The sequence below is a fragment of the Maniola hyperantus genome, chromosome 2 (assembly GCF_902806685.2).
Source record: "Maniola hyperantus chromosome 2, iAphHyp1.2, whole genome shotgun sequence".
NCBI classification, from domain to species: domain Eukaryota; kingdom Metazoa; phylum Arthropoda; class Insecta; order Lepidoptera; family Nymphalidae; genus Maniola; species Maniola hyperantus.
In genome coordinates, this window is record NC_048537.1 from 6,813,763 (window position 1) to 6,841,162 (window position 27,400).

Below are 27,400 nucleotides of genomic sequence, written 5' to 3' on the forward strand. Positions count from 1 at the left end.
ATAGAAATAAGTCAAGATAGTAGCTAATTAATATTTGAAGCCATAATTACAGTTATATTAAAATAAGATATATAAATAGAAAATGTTAGAAATTATGTATATAATATATTATTGGAATAATATGTTACATATGCATATAAATATAAGTCTGAATAGAATAAGTTAAAAAACGTAAGGCTAGCTTAAAAATCATGATCACAGTACAAAAAAAGAACCTGTTTCATGACAATCCAAAAAGAAAAAGGTAAAAAAAAAATGCCGTGTTAAGCTATACAAAGTCTCCGATAACCATGTCGGAGGATTGCCAGCGAAACATACAAAAAAAAAAAAAATTTGAAGCCAAGGAATACATTATATCCTTATATTTTTTTTCAGATACAAGTTAGCCCTTGACTGTAATCTCACCTACGTAGTAGTACTTCCAACTTCTTTGCACCAGCCTAGTGATTCGCTAACTAAGTGTCTAACACTGAATGATAGCTACCGAGCTCAGTTGACATTTATTTTTAACCCATTGAAGGTTTTGTACGAAAAAATATTTTAATATAATTCATTGAAGCAACAATATAGAACCAACCAATGTCAAATAAGCGCGGTAGCTCTCATTCAGTGTTAGATACTGAGTTAGCGAATCACTCGCCTGGTGGTAAGTGATGATGCAGTCTAAGACGGAAACGGGCTAACCTGGAAGGGGTATGGCAGTTTTTATTAAATCCATGGCCCTTTCGTTTCTACACGGCATCGTACCGGAACGCTAAATCACTTGGCAGCACGGCTATGTCTGTAGGGTGGTAACTAGCCACGGCTGAAGCCAAATAGATAGCCATGGAACTAGATGTTCCAGGACATTATGTCACAAGTCACAAGCTACCGTTGAATAGACATTCTTCTCATCACAACTATTACGTAGATATAAAAGCCACTAAATAAATAAAGAAAAAAACTATTTTTGAAATAAATAGACACACTTTTCACTATTGTTAGGGTTCCATACCAAAATGTTAAGGAATGGAAATGAAAGCAATCCTTATTGGTGCTACTTTGTCCGCAATTCCGTCTGTCTGTCCGTCACACCCACTTATTTCAGCTACTAATGCTATGGAGTATGAACTTGAAAGTAATAGTTTTAAATAATACTTGCCCGACCTTATTGCAAATGAAATAAATACCAACAAAATTTTCAAAATTTATTTATTTTAACGTAACATTGCAAAAGGGTTCAAAGTGGGGCGAAATTTTAAAGTGACTTTTCTAAAGTCCGCGACAGGTCGAGATGGTCATCGGGGAGGGTACGCCCCGCAGACCCGAAAGTCACCCGCGCTCGCCCGCACTGATTTAGTCCCCCCGCCTTATACCCCGATTGCAATCTTGACCTGTCGCCTGTCGCGTACCTACTCACGTGGAGTACTTAGGTATTTTTATGATAAGACTTCAGTTGCATATTGTAAAATAGATTTTATTTACTTTTAAGAGTTGATAGAGGTTACTATAAAAGGCCACTTAAGTATCTATTTGTTTTTGAGATGATAGATTAATTTAACTGAATAACTTTTTATCTAAATACTTTTTGAACCCTCACTGGGCGAATCCGATTCTCACTTGGCTGCTTTTTTATTGAATAAAACCAGAATCACTTAATTAAAACTACTTAGGCGCAGGCCATAAAGGAAGCTCATAAAACATTTAAAAGGTAATAATGAATTCCAGTTTCAATTTTTAATTCTTTAAAATCAATTTACTATGATAAGTGAAATTTACATGTTAATTTGAGAAAAAACATGTTGCGGGGTTACGTGGTAATGAATTGATTGCCATAAACAGTATAAATTCTCCAGTTGTACTACTCACTTATTATGGCATCTATAGTATGTGGTAGGTGCCTACATAATCTGTGTGATCACGCTTTTTTAAGGTGAAATGGGATTGTATATAATATGGAATGAAGTTGTACACAGATGCTCTCTAAGCAGACGCGTTGCGGGCGACTGACGGGTTACGGGAGCGTTGGTCTGGGCCGCCCGAGCGCAAATTTAAATTTGTTACACGCCTTATATAAATATTTAAAATTCTATGTGATCTGTTACCATAGAATAATACCGTAATCCCTTAGTGAAACGATGAACGTAAATACGAAATATTATTTAAATTGGTTTTATATCAATCGAATAAAACTGGTTTTTCTCCTAATGGTCGTGTAAAAAATGCGTATTTTGGGAAATGCGTGTTTTGGCTCTCGCAATTGATTAAATAATATCTTTAATTTTTGGCCAAAACTTGATTCTTTGAACATTCGAAATGTGTGAAACACCACTTTTGGTAGACATTTCGCCTTAACTTAAAGTCTCATGTCCCCAATTGTCCAGCGTGGCAGACCCGTGCTCAGTAGTGGGCCAAAGATGGGTTGATCATGATGATGATGATGATTTTATTTCAGCCCAGATATGCAACTGCTATCAAAAGAACTTACGTAGGTAACCAGCAAATAAGCTTTACTTACGAGTAACTGGCACAAAAACCAAACACGTTGCGTCCAAAATCATAAAGCCCGAGGTTATGTAATGGAGCAAACTGTTAATGAATCATTATGTATTAAGTATAAGTATGTATTTGGTTTGCGGACGCGTTGCACAATGCGTATACAATTGCAGTGCAGCGTAAAAGGTCCTGTATACGTAACGACTAACGAGTGACTCACGAACAGTGAAAGTGTATTTGGGTGAACCCTAGTTTCTACTCTAACCACAATGTGAATCAAGTCTAGCTGTTTGTTACTATTATCTAATAAGATATTACAGTCATCATCATCATGATCAAACCATCGCCGGCTCACTACAGACCACGGGTCTCTTCTATCTATCAAATATTTGAAAAGAGCAGCCGCCGAGTTTCTTGCTGGTTCTTCTCGGTAGGAATGGCATTCCGAACCAGTGGTAGATGCATCCGACGATTCGAAAGCGCCTTTGAAAGTTTAATTGAATAAAAAATAATATTTATTATTATATTATTATTATTATTCTCAGAGAGAAGGGTTTTGGCCATAGTCTACCACGCTGGCCATGTGCGGATTGGTAGAATTCACACACCTTTGAGAACATTATGGAGAACTCACAGGCATGCAGGTTTCCTCACGATGTGTTCCTTCACCGTTAAAGCAAGTGATATTTAATTACTTAAAACGCACATAACTTCGAAAAGTTAGAGGTGCGTGCCCGGGATCGAACTCCCAACCTCTGGTTAGAAGGCGGACGTCCTAACTACTAGGCAATTACAGCTTCTTCATATTACAGTACGCGGCAGAAAATATTATACATCGACCTTTAGAAAGAGATAGTGGTTTCGTAGAGCGTTGTCTCTGTCGTTGAGACCGACAAAACATTGTGCCCCATACCGGTTTCATTAGAAAGGCAATAATGAGAAGAAGGTTTTAGAGTGGTTTTTTAAATTTTCTTTTAGCGTAATAGCACACGCCGGGTATCCACTAGTATTAATATACTTACATAGAAACTAAACCGGACATCCAGTGCGAATGAATGCTGTCCTGTCTGTCCACCGTTGCCTACAGAATAATATTGAAGCTACTCTCCAACTTAGAAAATAAAAACGTAAGGAGAGGCTTATACTTGAGTTAGGTAAAAAAAATCTTTAAATAGCCCATTAATGCAAAAATTAATGATAAGGTATCTAGGTACCTGCCTATATCTACCAAAGTTTTGTACTTAATTTATAGTCCTGAATGATACGTTATCCACGTGTTAGTAGTTAGAGCAACGCGGGCTTATAATTTACCATTTTAATTTCACTTTCGTACAAAAATTAGACTAAATAATTATGTAGGTACGAGGAATTTCGAAAGTAGATCTGTTATAAGTATTTTCAAAAAATAACATTCAATACTTTCACTAGATTGCGTAACATTGTTTATATATATGTAATTATTAATTACGGCAAATTATGTTATGGAATCCCATAGGCATTATGGAGGCTGTGCCCACCTCAGTTCTTACCTTGAGCTTTCTTTATCAAAGCAGTAGGTAGGTTCAAGACATTGTCTATAGGCTTACCTAACTTACGTTTAGACTTCAATCTCCTGCTGGATCCTTAGCATCCAAATCGAAAGCTTGTGACGTCTTTAGGTAGGTATAGTTATTTGTGTAAGTATGTAGAACTAATTGACGTCACAAAGTACATTTTCCCCATACTTACGATTTTAAAAGAGTATAAAATAAAGGTCCGACGTAAACGGCGAATAGCTAAATGTCACTGGCTACTGCACATCCTGGGATTGTTCTTTCGCTCTCACTTTCACATAGCCTCTGCAGACCTTGCAAGCTGCATCTATTGTTAACAAGTTAATGCACCTTTATGTCACGAGATATATCCGGTTGATGAAGCGGTCATTGACTTTAGAAACATAACGCACCGTAGAAATCACCTTATGAAAGTAGTTACTACGTGATACCTACATAATTAATTAAATAACGAGTAGGTACTAATTGGATGAAAGAAAGACCATATTATTTTACCTAGGTAAAATCTTTCTATTCTATGAATATTCATAATTAACTCGCAGACTCTGTCGCCTTTGTTGAGGAGAAACAATTAAAGCATATAGAGTTGAATATAATGTAATATTCGTTTTATTTCCAACATTAAACAATATATTTTTTGTTGTAGGTAATTTGCTTCTTTCATTTATGAAAACTATCCCTGTTTGACAGCCTGGCTGTAAGAATAAGGACGGATTGGGCTAGCTTTGCCCTGGGTATCGTAAAAGGTAATAAGTTGCTTCACGCTTCCAGGTCCAGGGGTGGTTATAGGATTTACCGCTGGGGTAGGGTAAACGGGCTTCGGAGTTATTAGATTTGGTGTCCTAGGTGGCTGCACTGCTGGGACAGGATTGGGTTTCACGACAGGTGGAGATACTGGTTTAGTTGTTGCTGCTTGAGGAGCTGGCGTCGGTTTCGGTGGCTCCGGTAACTTTGGTGCGGGCGTAGGGTTCGGACTGGCATTGCGCGGAGCTGGTCTAATACCGCCGCCGCCTTCCATATTTATAAAAGCAACGTTGGCATTTTTGTCGATTGGCGCATAAGTCTTACGACCTGTAAGGCAAACAAACTAAACTAAAAAAATGTTGAATTTTGCGCAAAAAGAATAATATTATACATAATACAATTATCGCAAACGAAAATATGTGTTTTACTAATTTCCTTCACACATAATTATCAGGCAAAATACGGTTAATCATTTTCATTTCAATTTGTTTGTTTAAATGTTATTCGGTAGGCTATGAATTAAAATGGAAAAAATGAGTAAAAACAGCGAAGCTCGACGTGAGATGAGAAAATTTCTAAAAACGCTATTAATTTGCGCATATTTTAGATGGTATCTGAACAAGAAAGTTAAAATTCAAAAGAATACTCACATTGGACGTAACAAAAGACGAAGAGCAAGACAAACGCACAGATCTTCATGTTTTCTCACTGAGTCGACTGACTGGTACACGTTACTATCAATCAATAAAATAGGTAAAAAAATAAGTACCTAAGTATATTCTGTGGTAAGCCTAGTGGAGGTCGAGTCAGCGTTCTCGCAACACTGCGGATAGTTGTAAATGCCAGTCCAACTTGACCTTTACCAATTTGACCTCAAGATAGTGCGCTTCTCAGTATAAATTAAGATAAATCTTTCTACCAGTACGTTTTAATTTGACGGCTGATCTTTTATTTAACGTTTTAAATGAGAGTAGGTACTTATACAAACTTGTTAGCTCTAATGCTCTAAGCTTCTAAAGAGAGAGATGGTTTTGGCCAAGCAGGGAGCGGGACGACAGTAGACTTATTTTTCTATTTTTTTACCAATCTATATAGGTAGGTACCTCCTGCGACAATTATTATAGTTTTTATGTTTTCAGCCTTGTCCTTGTAAAGCCCTTGCAAGAGGAAAATTAAAATGGAAATTGAAAAATTCCAAAAATATAGGTACGCATAAGGAAAAATAGTACAGAACATTAGGTACCTACTATTTTATTAATTATAAATATTTAAATAATTTTAAACGCATTTCACACTATACTACACTTGAATGTATGTAATTATTTTATTTAACCACTCAATTACCTCTATGATCTCATCAGTTAACGTAGCACATACCTATACTACATCATATTGTTTATTCTTATTAGCAGTGGCGTGCACAGGTTTGAAACCAGGGTAGGCATTAGTTAGCTAGGAACCTGTTTATTGGCAGGTCATAATGAAAAATATGCATTGAGCTATTACTACTGGGGTAAGCAGTGCATTTATGCCTCTATGACCTGCACGCCCCTGCTTATTAGGTAGTTAGCCATGCACCTATGTATGGGAAAATAGTATAGTAGGCAAACGTTTATCACAAGTGGAAATATAAAGACGAATTGGGTTAAATCATTGCATCCGCATAATGCAAACAAATGATAACAAATTGGAACATTATGACCTAGCCATTTGATATCTGAGTTCTTAGAATTCATAAACAAATAGTTATTATACATATCCATTTATATATAAAATACTAACTGATGCTCGCATCTTCATCCACACGAATTTAGGTTTCTTAAAAAATTGCGTGGGCGCTGTTTGATTCTTTTTTAGGATAAGAAGTAGGCTGTATAATTAATGTCCGTCGCCAGGGTGCGTCTCCTTGTCAAAATCTATTTTACGGACAACAAACAGACAAACAGAGCTACATTCACATTTTTAGTAGGTACTAGATATTAATATGATAAAAACAATTACTAAGTACTGTGTAGGTTATGTATTGGGCATGGATCCAACTCTGAAATGGGCATGCTCCACCATCAGTAAAAATTAGCAACCCGACTGCGCAAAAGCCTACAAAACTTAATTAAACTTCAGTGCTAAAGAGTATCACAGCCGGGGACATACAAAAGTAAAACTGACGATTGTTAAACATATCCCCGCCTGCAGCATTCTTTAGCATTCAAGTTTAATTAAGTTTTGAAGGCTTTTGTGCATTCGTTTAAAAAGTTTTTTATTGCAAGCATTTTTATTTTTAATTTTTGAAAAACTTAAAGGAAACCTAATAGTTACTTTATAATTTTAAAATCCTATTCAACATATGTGACGCTAAACAGTTTTTGATACACACCTACTTACAATCTACATACATACAATATATTATTATACCCGCTAAAACATTACACTTCTTCTGGTACAGTCAGGCAAAAATAATACTTAGGTTATATGCAATGACGTTGCATTCAAAACGGTAATATTTGTGTGTAGTAGGTACACTAACTTGTACTATGTTCTCCAATGAGCAGAAACAAATGCATAATACATAAAGTAAGATTTTCCCGACGCGCGTGTGAGGCACGGAAAAATTGCATTGCAGGTGTGCGCTCGCGTGCGACCGTTTGTCTATCTTAGCTACATTCGACTTTATTGCAGACTTTCTTTCAGATATATACGTAAAGCAAGCTTTGAAAATCTCCAGTCACAGTAGTCTATCATTTATTATTTTAATGCAGTGATCGAAGCAAGCAGTCGAAGTCGTCACATCGCGATGCAGTATCGAAAGAATCGCTAAAACGTGCGTTTTGAATAGGTACAGCGATCGAACCTGTACCTACTTAAATATAAAAAGTCCTACTATGTGGATCGTACCTACGCGGAAAATAGCCAAAATGATCCAGCATCGATGCAGTCGCAAAATCGCACGATGGCTGATGCTAAAAACAAAAGCTTTGGGTCTATATTTTATAAGTTTTTGTGATAATTTTAGGTAGAGATACCTCGTGCTCTAATAACTTTCTTTCCTGTATTGTTATTAATTTATAGGCAGTTAGTTGGAATTTGTAAAGTCACAGTTGTAGAATAGGTTGATAAAACTACACTAATTTGTATAACTTTTTTACCTGAAACTTGATAACGTCGTTTTATGAAATTCTGTACCCAAGAGTTAACAATCACAAATGAAACATGAAGGCCAAATTTGTTTACCGTGCCACAAACCTAGCATTTGGCATTATGTATTCGGAGCAGTCACCGCTGCTAAAACTGGAAATCCGCAGCTTGAATCTCAATAACATGCCGTATCTCATACACAGTTGAAGATGACGTCAGCCAAAGGTCGTGCAGTATCGCCTACTCGGCGCGGGCGCAGAGAATATCACTAGTGCGCAGTCATCGCGCCACTGGTAACGTTGTATTGACCAGGATGAAACTCTCAATAGTTTTCCTGCTTTGTGTAGCAGCCTGCCGAGCCGACGACATAGCGTCAGCTGCGGGACAAATCTTTCAGAACATCCTCCCAAGCCTGATCACTAACTCCGTGACTGGTCAGCAAGGGAACACCGGAGCTAACACACTCCAGCAAATCGGAAGTGTGGTGGGAGGTGTTGTGGACTACGCCAAGAAAAAGAGTTACGAAGATCTCTTGCGTCAAGTACAGGACCAAACCTCTGATGATGACCTGCTTAGAGTCGGCGAGGAAATGTTCAACGCGGATCTTAATAATGCAATCAACTACATTCAGGTCAATTTGCAAGGCAGAACCACTCCTATGTCTAGGAATGATGAAGCGCAAGCAAGGTAAACTCTATAAATATCTACTTTTTACATTTTTTTATTCATATACTTACCTATTTCATAACTTGTTATATTATCTAATAAGTATTACTTATTGTCTGAAATTAAAATAATTAAACAATATGTACATAATATAATATAATGTAAGTTCTCCTGATTAGACATACTTATAATAAACATACAAATATATCCGCCTAACCGATTTTTCCGATATTTGGACATAGGTTACTTTTCATCCTCGGAAAATTAAAACAGTTCCCCACGGGATTTTCAAAATACCTAAATTCGCGCGGACGAAGTCGAGGGCATCATCTAGTAACAAGTATACCTAAGTGTAATGTAATGATAAAACAATATTATTAAAATTTGATAATATAAACATTTATTTTATAAGAGAGATAAAAACATCTGCCTATACCTCACGGGTTATCATTGAAATAAGTTACACGATTATGATAATTCCCTACTATTGGGTATTCGAAAACACAGATGCTCCTAACTCCTAACTCGTACCTAGTACGTAACTCGGAAATCGAAATAGAGCTAACAGATGTACTTCAGCTAAGGTTCTGGGTCGGGACTTGATTAGAATTCTGCAGCCCCGCCGGCACAATGAGTCCAAATAAAAATTAAAACGAGCGAGATTTTAAAAAAAGTTGGTTTCACTTTGGTCTTGCTTCGGGTCATTGTTACAGTCCTAGGTCACAGGTTGGAATCGTATCCGATATCCGTGACTTGTCTTACCAATTTTAACTAGGAAAAAAAGAATTTTAGAACCTATGAAGTTCTCAATTATAATAAACATGTGGGTTTTACAGTTTATTGACGGTTCCTGACAATGTATGGAATGGACCCACAATAAGGCCAATGGTGGCACTATTCGATAATTACCACAAGAACGTAATTCGACCAGAATTCGTGACACCAAACGTAAGTCTTTGCAATAAATTAGTTATTATAATTTTCTCTAATATCAATATTTAAGATAGGAACAAAATTCAAATAAGATGGTTCTTCCATTTGGATCTATTTCCACTCTTAGTCGTATGCTACTTAGCTTTTAAGATCACGTCATTGTGCATCATATTGTGCAAGACCTAGTCTCTTGATATCGTATCAGTCAGTCATTTTGTAAGTAGGAGTATTATATAGGTCCATGGTAAGTAGATAAATATAGAGGTAGATGATCGGAATCTCACTACAAAAGTACTTCGCAATGTGGTCGTTGTTAAATGGCGTGGCATTAAGTACCTATGTTTCCACCCTCAGGCAATTAGTATTTTATTAGTTATACAAACATCATAGTAATTTATCAGCCTGTGGATACCCACTGTTGAACATAGACCTTTCATAGTGTGTGTCTACACACCCTATCCTGTCTTCAGTCCATCCGTAGACTCGGAGAGAGCCCCAGCGAACGCTTATCTAGAACCTACTTAATAGATTCACGGTCTCCACTCTCGAACTTTTCAGAAAACTCACAGGAAGTCGGGTATGTTAGTATGTATACCTATGTAGCTAAGTACAATTTAACAACAATGTTTTAACAACAATGTTTACCACATTGCAGGAAGAAACGGAGGTGATCACGTACATCAACACAATTCTGGCCACAGGACCGATTAGGAGTCTTATGACATTCTTAGTCAGCAAAGGTGAGCAAGAGATGTGACTAATAATACCTACCTATGGTAGGTACAATAGTTACGTATGAAGTATGCACATACAGAAAAATATACGTATAAAAGAAACGTGAGATTGTCGCCGCGTTAATGGACTGTTTTCTCTGTTTAATTTACGTTTTTTTTGGTGATAGAATTACGTATTATACGTTGTTTGGAATTATATTTGTGCATATGAGCCCCCGTATAAAACAATGGATACTATTTATATTGGAACTATTACTATTTATAATAATAATTAGAGGTTGTACATCAATGATTTAGTATTCAACTAGCTTATCCCCGCTATATCCCCTAGCAATATTTTTATTTATACTCCACTAGCAAATTCCCGCCATGCGTTGCGACTCGCACACCACCATTGATGTTCATGATACAGTGTCAGAAACCTTCCCCCAAGTCTCAACAAAAACTGTACAAAATTTCAACTCTATCAGATGAACGATGACATAACGAACATAAGTAACGAACAGATAGACGGTCAGAGAAGAATTAATTATATTGTTGTTAATTAATATTGATATTTTAAACAGGTTTGACTCAAATGAACGAGTACAACGAGCAAGTAGAATTGCTGAAAAAGATCTGGTTCACGAAGTACGCGCGCCACTGGACCAGCTTGTGCAAGTGTAGTTGCGCTTTCGAAAACGTCTTTATGGCCGAGCTCAAGTCTAACGACGTGCTGGGTGCGTACCTACTTACAATTTGTAAAAGGTTTATAGGTACTTACTTAGATTTAAAAAACAAATAGCGAGCAACCGTGCAGGCGGGTCACCTGATATTAAGTGATTACCGCCGCCCATTAACATTTGCAACACCAGAGGAACTTCTGATGGGTTGCCGGCCTTTCAGGAATTTATTGGTCCGCCCGCCCCTTCTTTCCTCTGGAGTCTAGACAAGCAGTTGTAGGTACGAACCTAAGTACCTACTTTCCAAAAAGTCTTTGTTTTTATGTAAGTTTTTTGTTTGATTATATATTACCTACTTCATACTTGGCTGCGTTCTTACCGGATGGAACCTAAGTAATGAATTGTGCTGATGATGCAGTCAAAGACTGTTTGTTATATTAAGTTCTAGCTACCCCGGCTAACTGCGTACCGCCTAACAGTCGACTCGATTCTTTTTCAGCCAATTTTTTAAATTTTTCTCTCCGTAAGAACCATCCTCGTACTTCAAGGAATATTATAAAAAAGAATTAGCGAAATCGGTTCAGCTGTTCTCGAGATTTGCGATCAGCAACACATTCAGCGATTCATTTTTATATATAAAGATATTCTGTGAACAAAGGTGGAAGCCATAGCGCATAAAAAATTACCTATCTAAGTCAGTTTATTTTTCATACCTACCCCTTTTGGGCAGGTTTCTATATACTGTATCGTAGAATATGAATCCTGAAACTAACGATGCGTCGCGTTGATTAAAATACCGAGTGTCTTATTAAAAAATCTTTAATTTTTACAGGTCTTCACAGCTGGCTGTTCTTTGCTAAACGTGAGCAGGATCGCAAAGCTAACTACTTGGGATATATTGACAAACTAGACCTTTCTGGAGTAAGTAGAATCAGTTTTATTTTCTTGAAAAAACACTTTAATTCGTTTCCTATTTCGCTAAATTTCGATAGTAAGATGTTGTCATATTAGGAAGTGGTGATAGCCTAGTATTAAGACGTCGGCCTCTTATTTGAAAGGTCCGGGGTTCCAGCCCGGGCACGCACCTCTTAACTTTTAGGATTCATGTGCATTTTAAGAAGTCAGTATAATATTACTGGCTTTAACGGGTGAAAGAAAAGATCGCGAGGAAACCGGCATGCCTGAGAGTTTTCCGTAATGTTCTCAAAAATGTGTGAAGTCTGCCAATCCGTTCTTGGCCAGCGTGGTAGATTATGGCCTAAAGCTTTTTTGTTCTGAAGGGAGACCCGTCCTCAGTTGATAGTTTGAGATGATGATGATGTCATATTATTTATTATGTATCTAGTCTTTACCTTATAAGGTCTTCATAAGAAAGCTCAGACTCACGCCGCGGGCGATTGAGAGAGCTTGGAATTTGTCTATGTGATCAGATCAGTAGCTCAACGGATTGCGAAGCTAGTGGCACATAATTTGATGCTGGAATGGCATCCTGCACCGGAAAGCGTAGCGTTGACAGGCGCCATCAAACAAGTCGCAGGGAGCCTCTGGATTCAGGCGGTGCGTAAGACCGTGGCGTGTAGAAGTCCCTACAAGAGACCTACCTCGGTTGTTGATGAGACTAATTAGTTTGTCATAGTGGGTTGCAATGCAACGTGCCACGACACTGCCGTTACCCTTACCCCCCGTTCCCACTTGTCGTTTGTCGCTTGTATTCCAGAGCTGCATATGTAGGTACTGCACATTTTGACACAAAATCGTTTCCAAAATGTTCTGCCACTGGAACATCCGATAAAAATCCGTGTCCGATAAACGAAAAGCGGGAACAGGAGGTTAATATATTTTAACATTCGATAACACTTAAAGTACCTATAATATTTTTACTTTGTACAGAAAGGGTTGATCCTCAAGCAACACTCAATCCTAAGTGACACGAAGGACGCGCCAGAAGTCAACATGTTCGTGGGAACATCCCCCGAGTTAGAGACGGCGCTGTACACGCTATGCTTCATGGCGCGGCCAGACCGCCCGTGCAAGCTGCGCTATAACAACGTGCCCTTCACGATACAGACCAAGACGCTGAAGGCTGATAACTTACTCGTTATCGACACCGCCTATCCATATTTCTAATTTTACGTTAATAGAGCTACTACTATTACTTAAATTAGGGTTGCCACCCGTTTATTATCCACCTCCTGGCGTTGTTCAATGTTTGTTCATTAGTCAATAGTGATTATACCTAGGTACTTACTGAAGATTGTGGTGTTCCTATTGGGTATGACATGCTAATGTTATTAGCTTTTAAAATTAGTTCCTTAATACAACCTTCAGGTTCAATTTTTAATAGAAGTGCCAAGTATGTTTAAGTTGCCACTTCTGTTAGCAGTTCCCACTGATTGCTAATAACTGTATCCATCTTTATCAGTTCTCACTGTAGAGTGAGACTCTCCCACTTTCAGCACTTACTTATACGTAAAGAAGTAGTAATGAATAGTAGAAGTATAAAATGTAAGGTCGGAGAATCTCCAACGGTAAACGGACATTTCACTGCAATCTATCGTGCTATACAGCTAATTACCTATATTTGAAGAATATTTAACTTTGTTGAAATTATATTTGTTTCAAAGGTGGCAACTCAAGTTGAAATATACTCAAACAGTTGTTTATTTTATTTATCTTGATATTTTGTTCTCTTGACTTGTTTTTTGATATAATCAGTTCGTCTCTCTAAATGCTATGTACACCTAAATAACTGTGACCTAAATAATATTATCGTTTAGGTATAGGTTTGTTATGAATAAAGTAGTACAAAATATGGCAGAGTTTTTTTATCCACATACTGATTTTAATTTATTTTAGTGTTTGTTGGCCTAAACCCTAACTTAAGCCAAGCTAATACTCTAATAGTCCTTGCATAAATGGGCAGGTTTCCACTACATTCTCATGTGCACAGTGTAACATGATTTAGCGACCTCCCTGGCGCAGTGGTAAGCACTGTTGTAGTCTTATTAGTGGAACGTCCCGGGTTCGATTCCTGGCAGGGGTTTGGGATTTTATAATTTCTAAATTTCTGATCTTTTTTAAATTTATAGACCAGCGCTTGGCTGCAATCAGACCTGCAGCCTAAGATGGAGCGCGCTTGCTTAGAAGATAGCTATTCACTCTTGTCTTGAAGGTACCCATATTATAATTCGGTGGGAAAACTGATGCTGGAAGGGTGTTCCAAATTTTGGCGGTCTGGTCTGGTGGCAGGTTTCGGCCGTGGCTAGTTGCCACCCTACCGGCAAAGCCGTGCCAAGCGATTTAGCGTTTCGGTACAATGGCGTGTAGAAACCAAAGGAGCATGGGTGTAATAAAAACTGCCACACTTCAGTCTAAGGTGGAAGCAGGCTAACTTGGAAGGGTCCAGGTTAGCCTGCTTCCATCTTAGACTGCATAATCACTTACCACCAGGTGAGAAGGGCTAACTTGTATCTGAATAATAAATTTAAAAAAAATAGCGGTAGGTATACTAAAATAGTGAGGCTAGTACCCATACGTCTATGACTAGCTTTACTTAAATTAAAAGTAGGTACTTTGTAAAAATGAACATTGGACATAGGTAAATAAAAAAATATGTTATTTGAAAATTGTTTATTGTCTAGCAAGATGGCACAGTACTGATTATAAGGTTATCTAAAGTTACACAACAGTTTACTTAAAAGCATATTATTTTGATTAACGTAAAAAATACTTGCACTTGAGTTTATTTACTCGAGGTTACATCGTAATTCGTAATACATTCGGTTTTCAAATAACTTATTTAAGGATATAGGCGGCAAACAAATACATACTCGTATATCTATCTATCTCTTAATAAACAACAGTGTATACATATAAATGTGTAGACAGAAAATAAGTTATCTAAAAATGTATCCTATTTATCACCTAGCTACTGTAAATCAATTCCACTACAAAATATATTATTTTGCCAAGGCAAGATCATGGCATTACTTCCATAATATCAAAAAACATTATTTTGATACACGATATGTCACGATAAATTATATGGGACTTTATAAGATACCTTAGGCAGTTATAAAGTTCTCAACTCATATTCGGGTGCCCGAATGACTTCACCCGAATCCAGACTTGTTTTTTGAGTTCAAGTTCTATAGAGTTTAGACTATAAGAGCTTGCCCAAAGAATAGCGTATTCCACATCGTTCAATTTACATTCAGTTTTTATCCCGAATCATATTCCATCGATTTTATTTATAGCTATGATTTAATGCGGTTAAATCATAGCTATATAATAATTAATAATACTATTTACATAGTATGCAAGATATGACGCGCCATACAAAATATCAGTTATTTTTTGTGCCGATTCGAAGCGCCTACCCCACCGAGCGTACCGAGAATTGAAAATGTCACTTTGTGTCAAATGACCCTCGTGTTGACAGATGTCTTACCACTAACTTAGTTTCGTAGATAGAATAATAGGTAGATTTAAGGACTGTGTAACCGCGTATGAGATAGGGATAGCACGACATAACGATGAATAACACAATTATTACCATTGTTTAGTAGTCAATATTTGTATTAAACGTTTTTTATGTGAAAACAAGTAGATAATTCATGAGAAATACAATTACGCCACGAATTCTCAAAGTTTGTTTTGAAACTTCTTGTATGTATTCTTGAAAAAAAGCAGTTACACGATAAGGGACAAAAAATAGGTTAGCTGCGTCTCTGTTTATCACATTAGTAACTTTATCTGTGCTCTCTTTTTAGTGCGAATGAGAAAGCAAACGTTCCTGCATCTACCTTTATTACTCTATCTACGCTTAGTTTCGAATACGCTCATATGACACTCTGCACTGCTGCTATCAGCGCCAAAATGGCGATAATCAAATTATTTCAAAAACACGTCATTAATCGCATATCTTGCGTAGGTACTATGCAAATAGTATTAAGATTCCGTCTTGTATAAAACGCCACGTAGGTATAGTCGTTCAATAAATACATTTGACTAGAATCTTAGAAATTGAATACTTGTAGACTTAAACTAACTCTTGTGCTCATAAAAGGCTTAGTTTTTTCTACCAACTAGTTATATTTCGTAATGTGTATATTTTTTAACTTAAAAATAATTTACTAAACTTACATTATTAACTAAAAATACATATAACCAATAAAGAAAAAGATCTTAGCTATAAAAACAAACATTGTAAAAACTCTTCTCAATTGTTAATTTTACAGGTGGTGTAAATTTTATGAGTTTTGATTAGGAAAATATAACTCATATAGATATTTCAACTGAGATTGGAGTGCATAGCATAATTTAAAAATGCATATTTATTAACATTCGCTCTTAGCGCAATTAAATATTTAAATGTAACATTAAACTTATGAGTATAACAGAGTAAAAATATCAAAAATATGCCTAGGCACGTATACAAAAAAAAATTGTTTAGCAATATATATATATCTATAAAAATCTAAATATTATGTCTTTTCCGATTATTATCATAACATGCCTAGGCTAACATCTGATTAAAAATATGAGCTCGCTTGTGCACTAGTCCGGACTAAACCCGAGAAAATGAAATAGCTTAACAACCTTTTTTTCGGTTCGATTCACGGAAGAGGAAATTCAGGAATTTGTAATTTCTAAATTGTCTCAGGTCGGGTCTGGTGAGAGGCTACAGCCATGGCTAGCTACCATCATACCGGCAAAACCGTGCCGCCAAGCGACTTAGCGTTCCGGTACGATGCCAAGTAGAAACCGATAACGGGTATGGATTTAATAAAACTACCATATCCTTTCCAAATTAGCCAGCCTTCCTCAGATTTGGATCGTACTAGTGCACAAGTGCTCTAATTATTATTCTAGAAAATCTTTATCCTTAATTAAAACGTTTATACAATAACAATAATAAACCTCCAAAATGTATAAAGCACAGATGCACATAAAACTACAAAATAACTTACCTGGAACTCTTATTCAAACGAAATAAGACCCATATTCGTGTGGCATAACACCGCGCCGCGGGTAGAAGGTGTGTGTAAGGGAATAATTCAACAGATTCCTTATATTCGATGTGTAGATATCGGCAAATCGGAATAGCCGTCGCGAAAAGTATGTAGGATTGTGATATGTACGAAATACGCTACCGAATTGCGGGTTGAATACTGCTTTAGTAGCGTTTCTGAAATCATGCAAAATAAATTCCTATAGAATCCTTCTTGTCCCCTGCCAAACATCCTTAAAGTTTAAAAGTTTAAGTGTGTCTGGCAGGGGGTTCCCACGAAATTAAGCAAGCGTCTGGCAATGCATGAAGTGATTTCTAATACTATTCCAAAGAAAATATAAAAAAAATCGTTCCTCCCAGTATTGGGGACAATACGCAGATAAATCTGCAGCTTTTATAAAATAACGAAGGTCTGGCACGCACTGGTTCTTAGTCAAAGGCCACTGATATTCTCGCCATAACCAGGAACGGAATTCCGAACCAGAGATAAATTAAACTAGTTGACGATTCAAAAGCACTTGTAAAAGTTTACTTTAATAAAAATGTATTCTATTCTATTCTATAATTCATATATGTGTACTGTCATTACGGTTTACTGTACTTTTGACATGACAATTTCTCAGATAGTAACGCGTAATATTATCATTCACTACCCATATTATAAATGCGAAAGTGTGTTAGTTTGTTGATTTATTGGTTTGTCTTTCAATCACGTCGCAACGGATCGACGTGATTATTGGATGGGTATAGTTAAAGACCTGGAGAGTGACATAGGCTACTTTTTAATCCGAAAAATCAGAGTTCCCACGGGATTTTCAAAAACCGAAAATCCACGCGGGCGAAGTCGCGGGCATCAGCTAGTAGTTAAATATATTGAGCATAAAAAATCAATCCTTTACAACAGACCTGAGGTAGTCCCTTTCTGCCATCCATTCAGATATGACCTCCATGGCCTCTGGCTCCTTATAATCCTGATGGTCCTCTATAAGTTGGGTTAGCATCTGCAGCCAATTCGCGTTTTCCTTGAACGACGGTGTGTTCAAAGTGTTGATCTCGTGCTGGAGAATACAAAAATAACTGGTAAAGTGCATGTCAGAACACGCATGACGTAAGGTAGAATTCCGTAGTCATCAAGAAAAAGCTGTGATAGCCTAGTGGTTAGCACGTCCGCTTTCTAATCGGAGGTTGGGGGTTCGACCCTTGGCACGCACCTCTAACTTTTCAGAGTTAATTAAATATCATTTGCTTTAACGGTGAAGGAAAACCTCGTGAGGAAACCTGCATACCTGAGAGTTCTCCATAATGTTCTCAAGGGTGTGTGAAGTCTACCGATCCGCAAATGGCCAGCGTGGTAGACCCTGCCTTTATAAAATAACGGAGGTTTGGCCCTCCTGGGCTCTATCTCAATTGAGACTGGCAAAGTGCATTGTGCTGGTTATGCACTGAAAACCCATAAATCAAGAAGAAGTAAATAGGTATGTGACATACCGTAAGCTCATTGATGATGGCCCCCGTCCGCCAGCCGTGCTCCAGCGTTACATCCGCGAGATCGCTGTAGGGGTGGTCTCCGAAGTACAGCACTTGATGTCCACTCCAACCCGTAAGGTCTTGCAGTTGCTTTACTGTACCCTGGAATAAGTAGAAATAATAATACAGGTCAGGACTAGTAAGGAGAATTTCCATTTAATTTTAAAAATAATAAAACATCCTCTTCATTTTCGCCCAGTGGTGTTTCGTGAAGCGAACTGTCCGAGTCGAATTCATAATCACCTCAGTTTTAATTAAAATCGATTTAAAATATGACAAAGACAAAAAGAATGCGCCCGTCTCATTGAATTTTGCACAGAGATTCCGTTTATAGACACTAGATGATGCCCGCGACTTCGTTCGCGTGGATTTAGCTTTTTTAAAATAACGTGGGAACTCTTTAATTTTCTGGGATAAAAAACTTATGTCCTTCCCCGGGATATAAGCTAACTCTGTACTAAATTTCATCAGAATCGGTTGAACGCTTGGGCAGTGAAAAGCTAGCAGACAGACAGACAGACACACTTTCGCATTTATAATATTAGTATGCATATAGTCAAAGAATATGGCTGGATTTGTAAAGCAGCGGTAGTCGCTAGTAAAATACGGTAGTCGCTAATCTAAATATATAAAAGGTGACTGACTGACTGACTGATGACTGATCTATCAACGCACAGCTCAAACTACTGGACGGATCGGGCTGAAATTTGGCATGCAGATAACTATTATGACGTAGGCATCCGCTGATTTTTGAAAATTCAACTCCTAAGGGGGTGAAATAGGGGTTTAAAATTTGTGTAGTCCACGCGAACGAAGTCGCGAGCATAAGCTAGTAAGATATAAAATCGATTCAACTCGCCTCATAATAAATGGTGCCCTTCGCTAACGAGCTAACTTTCTCCCAGATGTGCGTGTTGGCGGTTTTGTCGAACACTCGGATCGGCCGCGACACCTCCGTGAAGAACTTCGGCTTGTTCGCGTTCACGATCACCACGTCGAAGAACTCCCGCCAGTCGCCTCCCACCAACATTTCCATACCCGCGTTACTACAATAAAACACGAATACATGTTCGGGATATGAGGCGGGGGGACGCCCCGCACGTCACCCACGCTCGCCCGCATCGCGTTAGCGCTGGCGCTGTGCAGGTGTTCTCTCCTTGATTGCCATTTCGACCTGTTGCGGACTATACACTTATTATAGTATAGGGTTCTCTCTGTTTCCTTATTCCAGACAAATAACAAAGACGAAATCTCAGTGGGCGTTAACCATTTTGAATGATCAACCAATCAGAAACGAACCTATGTTTTCCGTACTTCTCTACTTGTATTTAGAGAACTCTCTCTATCAAAAAATATTCTAAATTCAATTCAAAATTAATGCCGATGCGACCTTTAATCCTGTAGAATATCTAAATCAATAGATTCAACTTATAAAACTGGTAGTATTAAAAATATCATAAATAAAAATTATTTTTTATATTTAGGTAAGTGAAATTTTTCTTTGTGCCTATTTAAAGTTCAAACGAAATCATACTATATTTTTGGCCGTTAATAATGGCTACCGGATTTTTATTAATAGTCCTATATACTTACACGCAACCTTGAAACATTGTAAACAAGTTTTGCAATTCATTTTCCATGCACGATTAGAAGACGTAATAACTTAATTTTGTTTTTACGGTAAGGGACCACATTTTACTAAGTCGATTTTACCATTAACACGAGCTAAGCAAAGAGAACCTTATAGTAGCTTTATTATACACAGATAATGGGACCGATTTTCTTGTACACAATCTCTAAATTAAACTGAATTAATAGTCTAATTGTAGTGCTATCCTTTTCCACAAGCAACATTATGACAGGAATAGCAATAGATTTAGACGTGACATTTTACTTAAGTTATTGTGTACAAGAGAATCGGCTCCAATATAAATATAATATAATATAACAAAACATTACAGAATATTTACAAACTAGGGTGTAATCCTACTTGTACAGCTTATAATGATAGACATGGCATAGGTTGCATTGCATGGTAAATGGTTGGTATGACGTGCCTGAAAGGTATACAGGTAATGTGAAAATGATTTTTTTTTTATTTTGCTTTTAATTAGATATTATATTATACAAGAAGAAGCTGTGACGTCCGCCTCCTAATCGGAAGTCGGGCGTTCGATCCCGGACACGCACCTTTAAAGAGTTATGTGCGTATTAAGGAATTAAATATCACTTGCTTTAACTGTGAAGGAAAACATCGCGAGGAAACCTGCATGCCTGAGAGTTTCCCTTCATGTTCTCAAAGGTGTGTGAAGTCTGCCAATCCGCACTAAGCCAGCGTGGTAGACTATGGCCAAAACCCTTCTTACTGAGAGGACACCCGTGCTTTGTAGTGAGCCAGCGATGGGTCGATCATGATCATGATGACGATACAAACTGAAGATACAAAAATAATACTACTATACTATAACACTACTTACACAAAATGGTATGGGCTGTTTGTGACTAGGAACAGCTTTTTATCAGTGTCTTGTAGAAGCTGAAAATATTTTCTCAAATCGACGTTTGGCCTTATGTATTCTTCTAAATTTTGTGCTACAATCTTGTGCATGACTGGATGACAACTTTGAACTGAGTTCTACAAAACCAAAATTAATTAAGCACGTTTTCGGAAATCTCCCCAATAGGTATATTCTATAAACCAACTCTAAATTAAATTTAAAACTGTCAAACTATGCTCATTCTTTTCATATTACATTAATAAGAAGAGGATGCGAATACTCTAAAATTTAGTTGTGCTCAGAATCAGTACCTACCAATGTCATTCTAAAAAATATGATACATATTACCTACTTAGTATGAGTAGATATGTAGCTAACTAACCTTCACATCTAAAAACAAAATTTCAGGGTGATAGTCTATATGATTTCTAATAAAAAATTCCGCTACATTACACAGTAAACCCATTTCTGGAACTGAGAATAAATCGGCGAGGTGCACCATTTTCGCCCGATTTGCCTGTAAACAAAAGTTCTATAATTATTATTATGTAAGTATAAATTGTAACGTTTACTCGTAGCAAGACAGTCAGTGAACTAGAGTGAGGGAACTCTCGGTTTAATCCTGAATCGATGATATGTCAAATATTAGGCTAGGATGAAAAAAAAAACAATTGTACTAACATTTGACGCCTACCAGTGACGTCGAAGCCTCGACGTTTTGTTAGAAGTTCCCTAAATATCGTGAACACAGGTAGCCTAGATGTCGATTTTATGTAGTTTAATCATCATTTATCACATTTTCATTTAGCTTTGCTAAACTTAGGATGGAAACAATAAGTCAAAAATTTTTTAGCTAGCCGTCCTATTGTAGATGTGATGCGATTTCATCGTGCGATGAAATACAATATGAACGCATCGCATGATCGCGCGATCTTCAATAGGACATTCAGTAGAACACAGTTTGTTTGAACGCACGGGACGCGCGATCATTTTCGTCGGACGCACGCACATCGCACGAGCGATGACAATAGGACGGCGCCTTAGGGTTTATAGCCTTTTCTATGATCCGAAACACACCCGAAGCTACGCGGTATCGGGTGGCTGTTTCTAGTTTCAGCTACATGTTTCCCAACCTAAATTAAAAAGTGATTTTTTTTAGACCCGTGATAGCGTAGTAGTTAGGACGTCCGCCTGCTATTCAGGAGGTTGAGGGTTCGATTCCGGGCACGCATCTCTAACTTTTCGGAGTTATGTGCGTTTTAAGAAATTAAATATCATTTGCTTTAACAGTGAAGAAAAACATCGTAAGGAAACCTGCATACTTGAGAATTCTCCATAATGTTCTCATAGGTGTGTGAAGTCCGCCAATCCGCACTTGGCAAGCGTAGTGGACTATGGCCAAACCCTTCTCATACTGAGAGGAGACCCATGCCCTGTAGTAAGCCCGGCGCTGGGTTGATCATGATTATGATGATGAATGTTTTTTACAAAGCCTTGTTTCTAAAACATCCTTGTTCACATATATGTATAAATAAATAAATAAAATATTTTTATTCAATTAAACTTTTACAAGTATTTTTGAATCGTCAACTGCATCTACCACTGGTTCGGAATGCCTTTCTTACCGAGAAGAACCAGCAAGAAACTCGGCGGTTGCTCTTTTCAAAGATTTGATATACAATATTATGCCATGTATAAGAAAAGTGATACCTCATTACAAAAAATATAACTCATTACCTAGTCTGTACATTAAATTTCTCCTTCGTCACAACTACAAACATTGATTGCATATAACAGTCGTTAGAACCATATGCGAAACATATTTACTATTGTTATATTATGTAGTTAGTCACATCATGTCATACAGACCTTGTAGTTTGTACTTGTATCGTAGGACTATAGGTACGGAGCAAGGGGATCGCGCAAATGAATGATTGCTTACAAGTGCTCTCATTATTGGAGTAATAGAACACAATAGCGTAACTATACTAGCTATTATTTTTTCTGTTAGGTTTGAGCTTGATGATGACAGATAATTAGTACAACCAAAATTATATTTAAATGTATACCAATACGGCGATAGCCATAGATATAGTGATTCTAGTCGGGCCAACCAGGGTTCGATCCCTGGCACTCATTTCTATCTTTTCGGAGTTATGTGCATTTTAAACGATCAAATATCACTTGCTTTAATGGTGAAGGAAACCTACAAGCCTGGAAGTTCTCCATAACATTCTCTAAGGCGTGTCACTTGCCAATCCACACTTGGTCAGCATGGTAGACTATGTCCAAACCTTTCTCATGGTCAGTAGTGAGCCGGCGATTGGTTGATCATGATGATGATATACAAATTATATTAGAAATAGCTTTTCGTCAACTTCGTACCTAGATTTATAAATCCTATAGGAATCAATTTCTTTGCTGATAAAAAAATATCTTTGACAAATGCTGTGAAGATCGGTTCAGCAGTTGAATTCCAATTTCAGCTGTAACAACACTTTTTTATTTAGAGAAATATTTATTGTATAAAATATTTTTATCGTCTTACCACAAAAACATTAGAATCAGTTTCAACATAATAATAAATTATAATAAAATATACATTAAACAATGCAAATTTTTAATGTCTGTTTAAACCATGCCTTAAACTTTTGTGGTAAATCTTGCAGGTTAATAATAAAAAGTTATAGTTACTTACTTTATGTGCTCTGGTATCACCCTCAACATATGCAATGGGTATTATTCTATTTCTGTATATTTTAAGAATCTCCTCATTTGATACAGGCGTTAGTCCTCTGTAGATAGCACCAAACTGGATTTGAAGGAATGAGTCCAACTTCAATAGCAAACCTTTTTCAATGTCATAATGCAAGCCTCGTACTGCAAAATCTGGTTTGTATTCCAATTTTGCAATTTCTGGAGGATACTGAAATATTTTTAGTTTTTTTTAAGAACACAAATCAAAGGGGTATCTACTTTTGATATTTTTATTTCAGTACTTTATTTCATTTATGTACTTAAATATCATGACATTTTTGATTATACTGTTTTAATATACTTACCTAATTATGTGGTTTTTCTATCAATCTTTTACTGGTTTAAATAAATATAAGTATTTAAGTAGATTTAAAATTATTATCATTATGATTTTTCAGATACCTGTTATCTCCTAGCAAAGTTTAATTAATGATAATAGGGTTCACACATATCAACTCAAATGGAAAAAATACTATAACTAAAAAACTATATTTTTAGCAATAAAATACTAAAAAAATTGGTGTTAAGTTCCAAATTAGTTATTTTCTGTAAAAAAAACATTATAACCAGCTAAACTCACATTATAAATATCATATTTTAGTCAGTTAAGCATAAACATTAAAAATAACTTACATTATATTTATCCAGTAACATGTCCCTACCCAGGTTGTACAACAAATGTTCCAATGAGGGTTTGTAATGTGCCAAAGTGTAATCATAGTCAAAACCATACACTTTGACTTCTGAGAGATCCAGCTCATTACAAGCAAACACTCCCTGTGGGTTGACATCTTGAGGAAGCTTCTTTGCTGTAATTAAAGGATGTATGAACATATTTTATTAGAATAGAATAGAATGAATAGAATGGCAATAAGTGCAACCAATGCAAAAAAATACATTTGTAAAAAAGAAATAGGTAATATGTTACTTAAGTATCCAAAGTGAAGACTTAAAACTAGACACTTAGTTCACATTTGTAGATCGGTATCTCTTCGACTCTTGTGGGTTTTTATCTTCTATCTTACTCAAGGAAGATGACTATGGATGTGAACATGTCATCTCTGTGAAAATATGATGGAACATGTCATTGGATCCAACACAATTTAATATGGATTTGTTGAGTTGGATCTGATTTTAATTAAGATCTATTAGGCTATATTACTTTATATTTACTTTTTTTAACCTGTTGGTTTTTTCTATCAACACTTAACAAAACCCCTATTTATATGCATTGTACATGTAACTACTAAGTCTTTGTAGTTAATAGATAAATCAAACGTACATTAATTGATTTATCAAGATGAAAGTACAATTTGGCAGCAGAATTGCTGCGTAGCAGTCACCAGGCAACCAAAGGTATACTTAGGGTTATTACTTCTTCTAAGCTTCTGTTTCCTGAGCAAACTTGGTAGTTTAAAGCCATAAAAAAGATAATTTTGCATATCAGAAACCAGGTAGACATGGCTCAGGGAAACTGTTCTTAACTTATCCTAAAAAACCGGCCAAGTGTGTGGCGGGCCACGCGCAGTGTAGGCTTCCGTAGTCACAATCCTCGAAAAACTTGACTTTAATAAAAAAAAAAAAAACTTTGACTCTAATAAAAATTAACACTTTAAAACATCATATTTTACAAACGGATCTAGTAATCAAAAAATGATGTTCCCAGACCCACAGTATTTTTAAAAGACCTATTCAACGATACCCCACACTATGGGGTAGACGAGAAAAAAAAGTTCATACCCACTTTACATGTAGGGGAGCTACCCTAAAAATAAAAAATATTTATCAAAATTTTATTTCACCACTTTGTCAGCCTGATTAATATTTATACCCATGCCAAATTACAAACTTCTAGCACTAATAGTCTCTGAGATTAACCGAGGACGGACGGACGGACGGACGGACAGACAGACAGACAGACGGACGGACATGGCGAAACTATAAGGGTTCCTTGTTTACTACGGAACCCTAAAAAGGTTAGTTTGAGTTTGAGCAGAAACCAGGTAATAATTTAAAAATAAAGCAGTTTATAAGGGTTTTTTATAAGGAGAAAATTTTGTATCATTCTTTTACTTAGTGCCTATAAGCTATTTTTGAATATTGCGATTGTGTAGGTAGTTACTTACATAAAATTTCAAAATACACTTACATCTACATTTTAGTTTCGTACGACAATATGCTTCTTTCAAAAGTTCACGGGTAGAAAAGTTCCTTGACAATAAAACAAAGTTGCTACTTAAATGTTTGTGTGATAAATTACGATTCAATTTTAAAATACCCCCTATTGACTTGCACAAAGTCATTTTTATTGTTTTTTAACTAACACTATATCGATATTTTGTTTAAATAGACATACCGACACGAAAATGATTTTTTAAAACATAATAATTTAACTTTTAACTCGATTAAAATTAATAACTATCGTTGCATAATTTGACGATTTGTACCATTTTTAACAATAACACGTACATTACCCCACGTTTTATTTTACCAACTGATATATAATGTACTCTGTGCAACTGACATTACTTTACTCTATGCAACTGACCTCACTGTCAAGTGTCAACTCATTTCATAAATAATTTGCGTAGATAGAGCAATAAAGGTAGATTGAAGTACTGTGTAACCGCGTATGAGATAGCGATAGCACGACGTAACGATGAATAACACGACAATTATTACCATTGTTTAGTAGTCAATATTTCTATTAACCGATCTTCAATATTAATTTGTATTAAACGTTTTTTTATGTTAAAACAAGTAAATAACTAATGAGAAATCCAATTAGTTACGCCACGAATTCTCAGTTTGTTTTGCAACTAAAGTTGCATTCCTTGTATTCTTGAAAAAAACCAGTTACACGATAAGGGACAAAAAATAGGTTAGCTGCGTCTCTGTTTATCACATTAGTAACTTTATCTGTACTCTCTTTTTAGTGTAAATGAGAAAGCAAACGTTCCTGTATCTACCTTTATTTTATTACTCTATCTACGAAAATTTGTAAACAATGCAATGACAAGTGACATTTCAAATTATTTATTTAAGATTTATTTCCTACCAGTGTTTCCACTTATGATTTGGTTTTGCCCTAATTTTAGCATGTTTAAAATTACCCTAAAAATCAAATTACTTATTGTACAATAACTTCGTTGACCTGGAATAGAATCATGAAATTTGGCAGGTAGGTAGGTCTTATAGCAGACATTAGGGGAAAAATCTGATAACCGTGAATTTGTGGTTACATCACAAAAAAAAAATTAAACTGTGGTCATGAACTAAAAATTAGTATTTTCAGTTTTCAAAGTAAGATAACTCTATCAAGTGGGAAATCATATGAAAGAGCTACTCTTGTACATTCAAAAATAGTTTTTTTATTTATTTTTAAGAATAATAGTTTTTGATTTACTATCGTGCAAAATGTCGATAAAATATGTCTGTAGGACGGAACGCTCAGTGCGCGAGTCTGACTCGCACTTGGCCGGTTTTTTTCTCTAGGCATCTTCTAAATACTTAGGCATCCGATTTGGGCGACTCCTAGGTTTAGTAAAAACGACTATTGGGTTGATGAAACGTTTTTTTTCTCTAGGCATCTCCTAAAAACTTAGGCATCCGATTTAGGCGACTCCTAGGTTTAGTGAAAACGGCTATTTACTAAGCTATTTCACTGATCGCGAGCAATTCATTATCCATTGAGGAGTTTAGTTCT

At 36.4% G+C, this 27,400-nt stretch overlaps 3 protein-coding genes across 4 annotated transcripts; 1 reads left to right on the top strand and 2 right to left on the bottom strand.

The window, feature by feature from the left end:
* Window positions 1-4,609: 4,609 nt before the first annotated feature.
* Window positions 4,610-5,620, bottom strand: LOC117994469 (uncharacterized). Its single transcript, XM_034982397.2, has 2 exons — window positions 5,423-5,620; window positions 4,610-5,099 (listed from the first exon to the last, which is right to left on the bottom strand). The coding sequence occupies exons 1-2, from the start codon at window positions 5,469-5,471 to the stop codon at window positions 4,702-4,704; spliced, it is 447 nt and encodes a 148-aa protein (XP_034838288.1). The 5' UTR covers window positions 5,472-5,620; the 3' UTR covers window positions 4,610-4,701.
* Window positions 5,621-5,699: 79 nt separating this feature from the next.
* On the top strand, window positions 5,700-13,711 carry LOC117994464 (endoribonuclease CG2145-like). Its single transcript, XM_034982383.2, has 7 exons — window positions 5,700-5,746; window positions 8,108-8,591; window positions 9,407-9,518; window positions 10,159-10,243; window positions 10,804-10,956; window positions 11,732-11,820; window positions 12,790-13,711. Exons 1-7 carry the CDS (start codon window positions 5,737-5,739, stop codon window positions 13,024-13,026), a joined length of 1,170 nt encoding a protein of 389 aa, XP_034838274.1. The 5' UTR covers window positions 5,700-5,736; the 3' UTR covers window positions 13,027-13,711.
* An 803-nt stretch (window positions 13,712-14,514) lies between these two features.
* Nt5c (5' nucleotidase C) lies at window positions 14,515-26,207 on the bottom strand. 2 transcript variants are annotated; one of them, XM_034982373.2, is made up of 9 exons: window positions 25,844-26,207; window positions 24,328-24,503; window positions 23,636-23,863; window positions 21,320-21,454; window positions 20,917-21,074; window positions 19,299-19,485; window positions 18,401-18,541; window positions 17,819-17,970; window positions 14,515-17,089 (listed from the first exon to the last, which is right to left on the bottom strand). In XM_034982373.2, exons 1-9 carry the CDS (start codon window positions 25,995-25,997, stop codon window positions 16,885-16,887), a joined length of 1,536 nt encoding a protein of 511 aa, XP_034838264.1. In that variant the 5' UTR covers window positions 25,998-26,207; the 3' UTR covers window positions 14,515-16,884. The 2 variants fall into 2 exon arrangements, with proteins under 2 accessions (XP_034838264.1, XP_069359216.1); XM_069503115.1 differs by having other exon boundaries at window positions 25,821-25,939.
* Window positions 26,208-27,400: the final 1,193 nt, after the last annotated feature.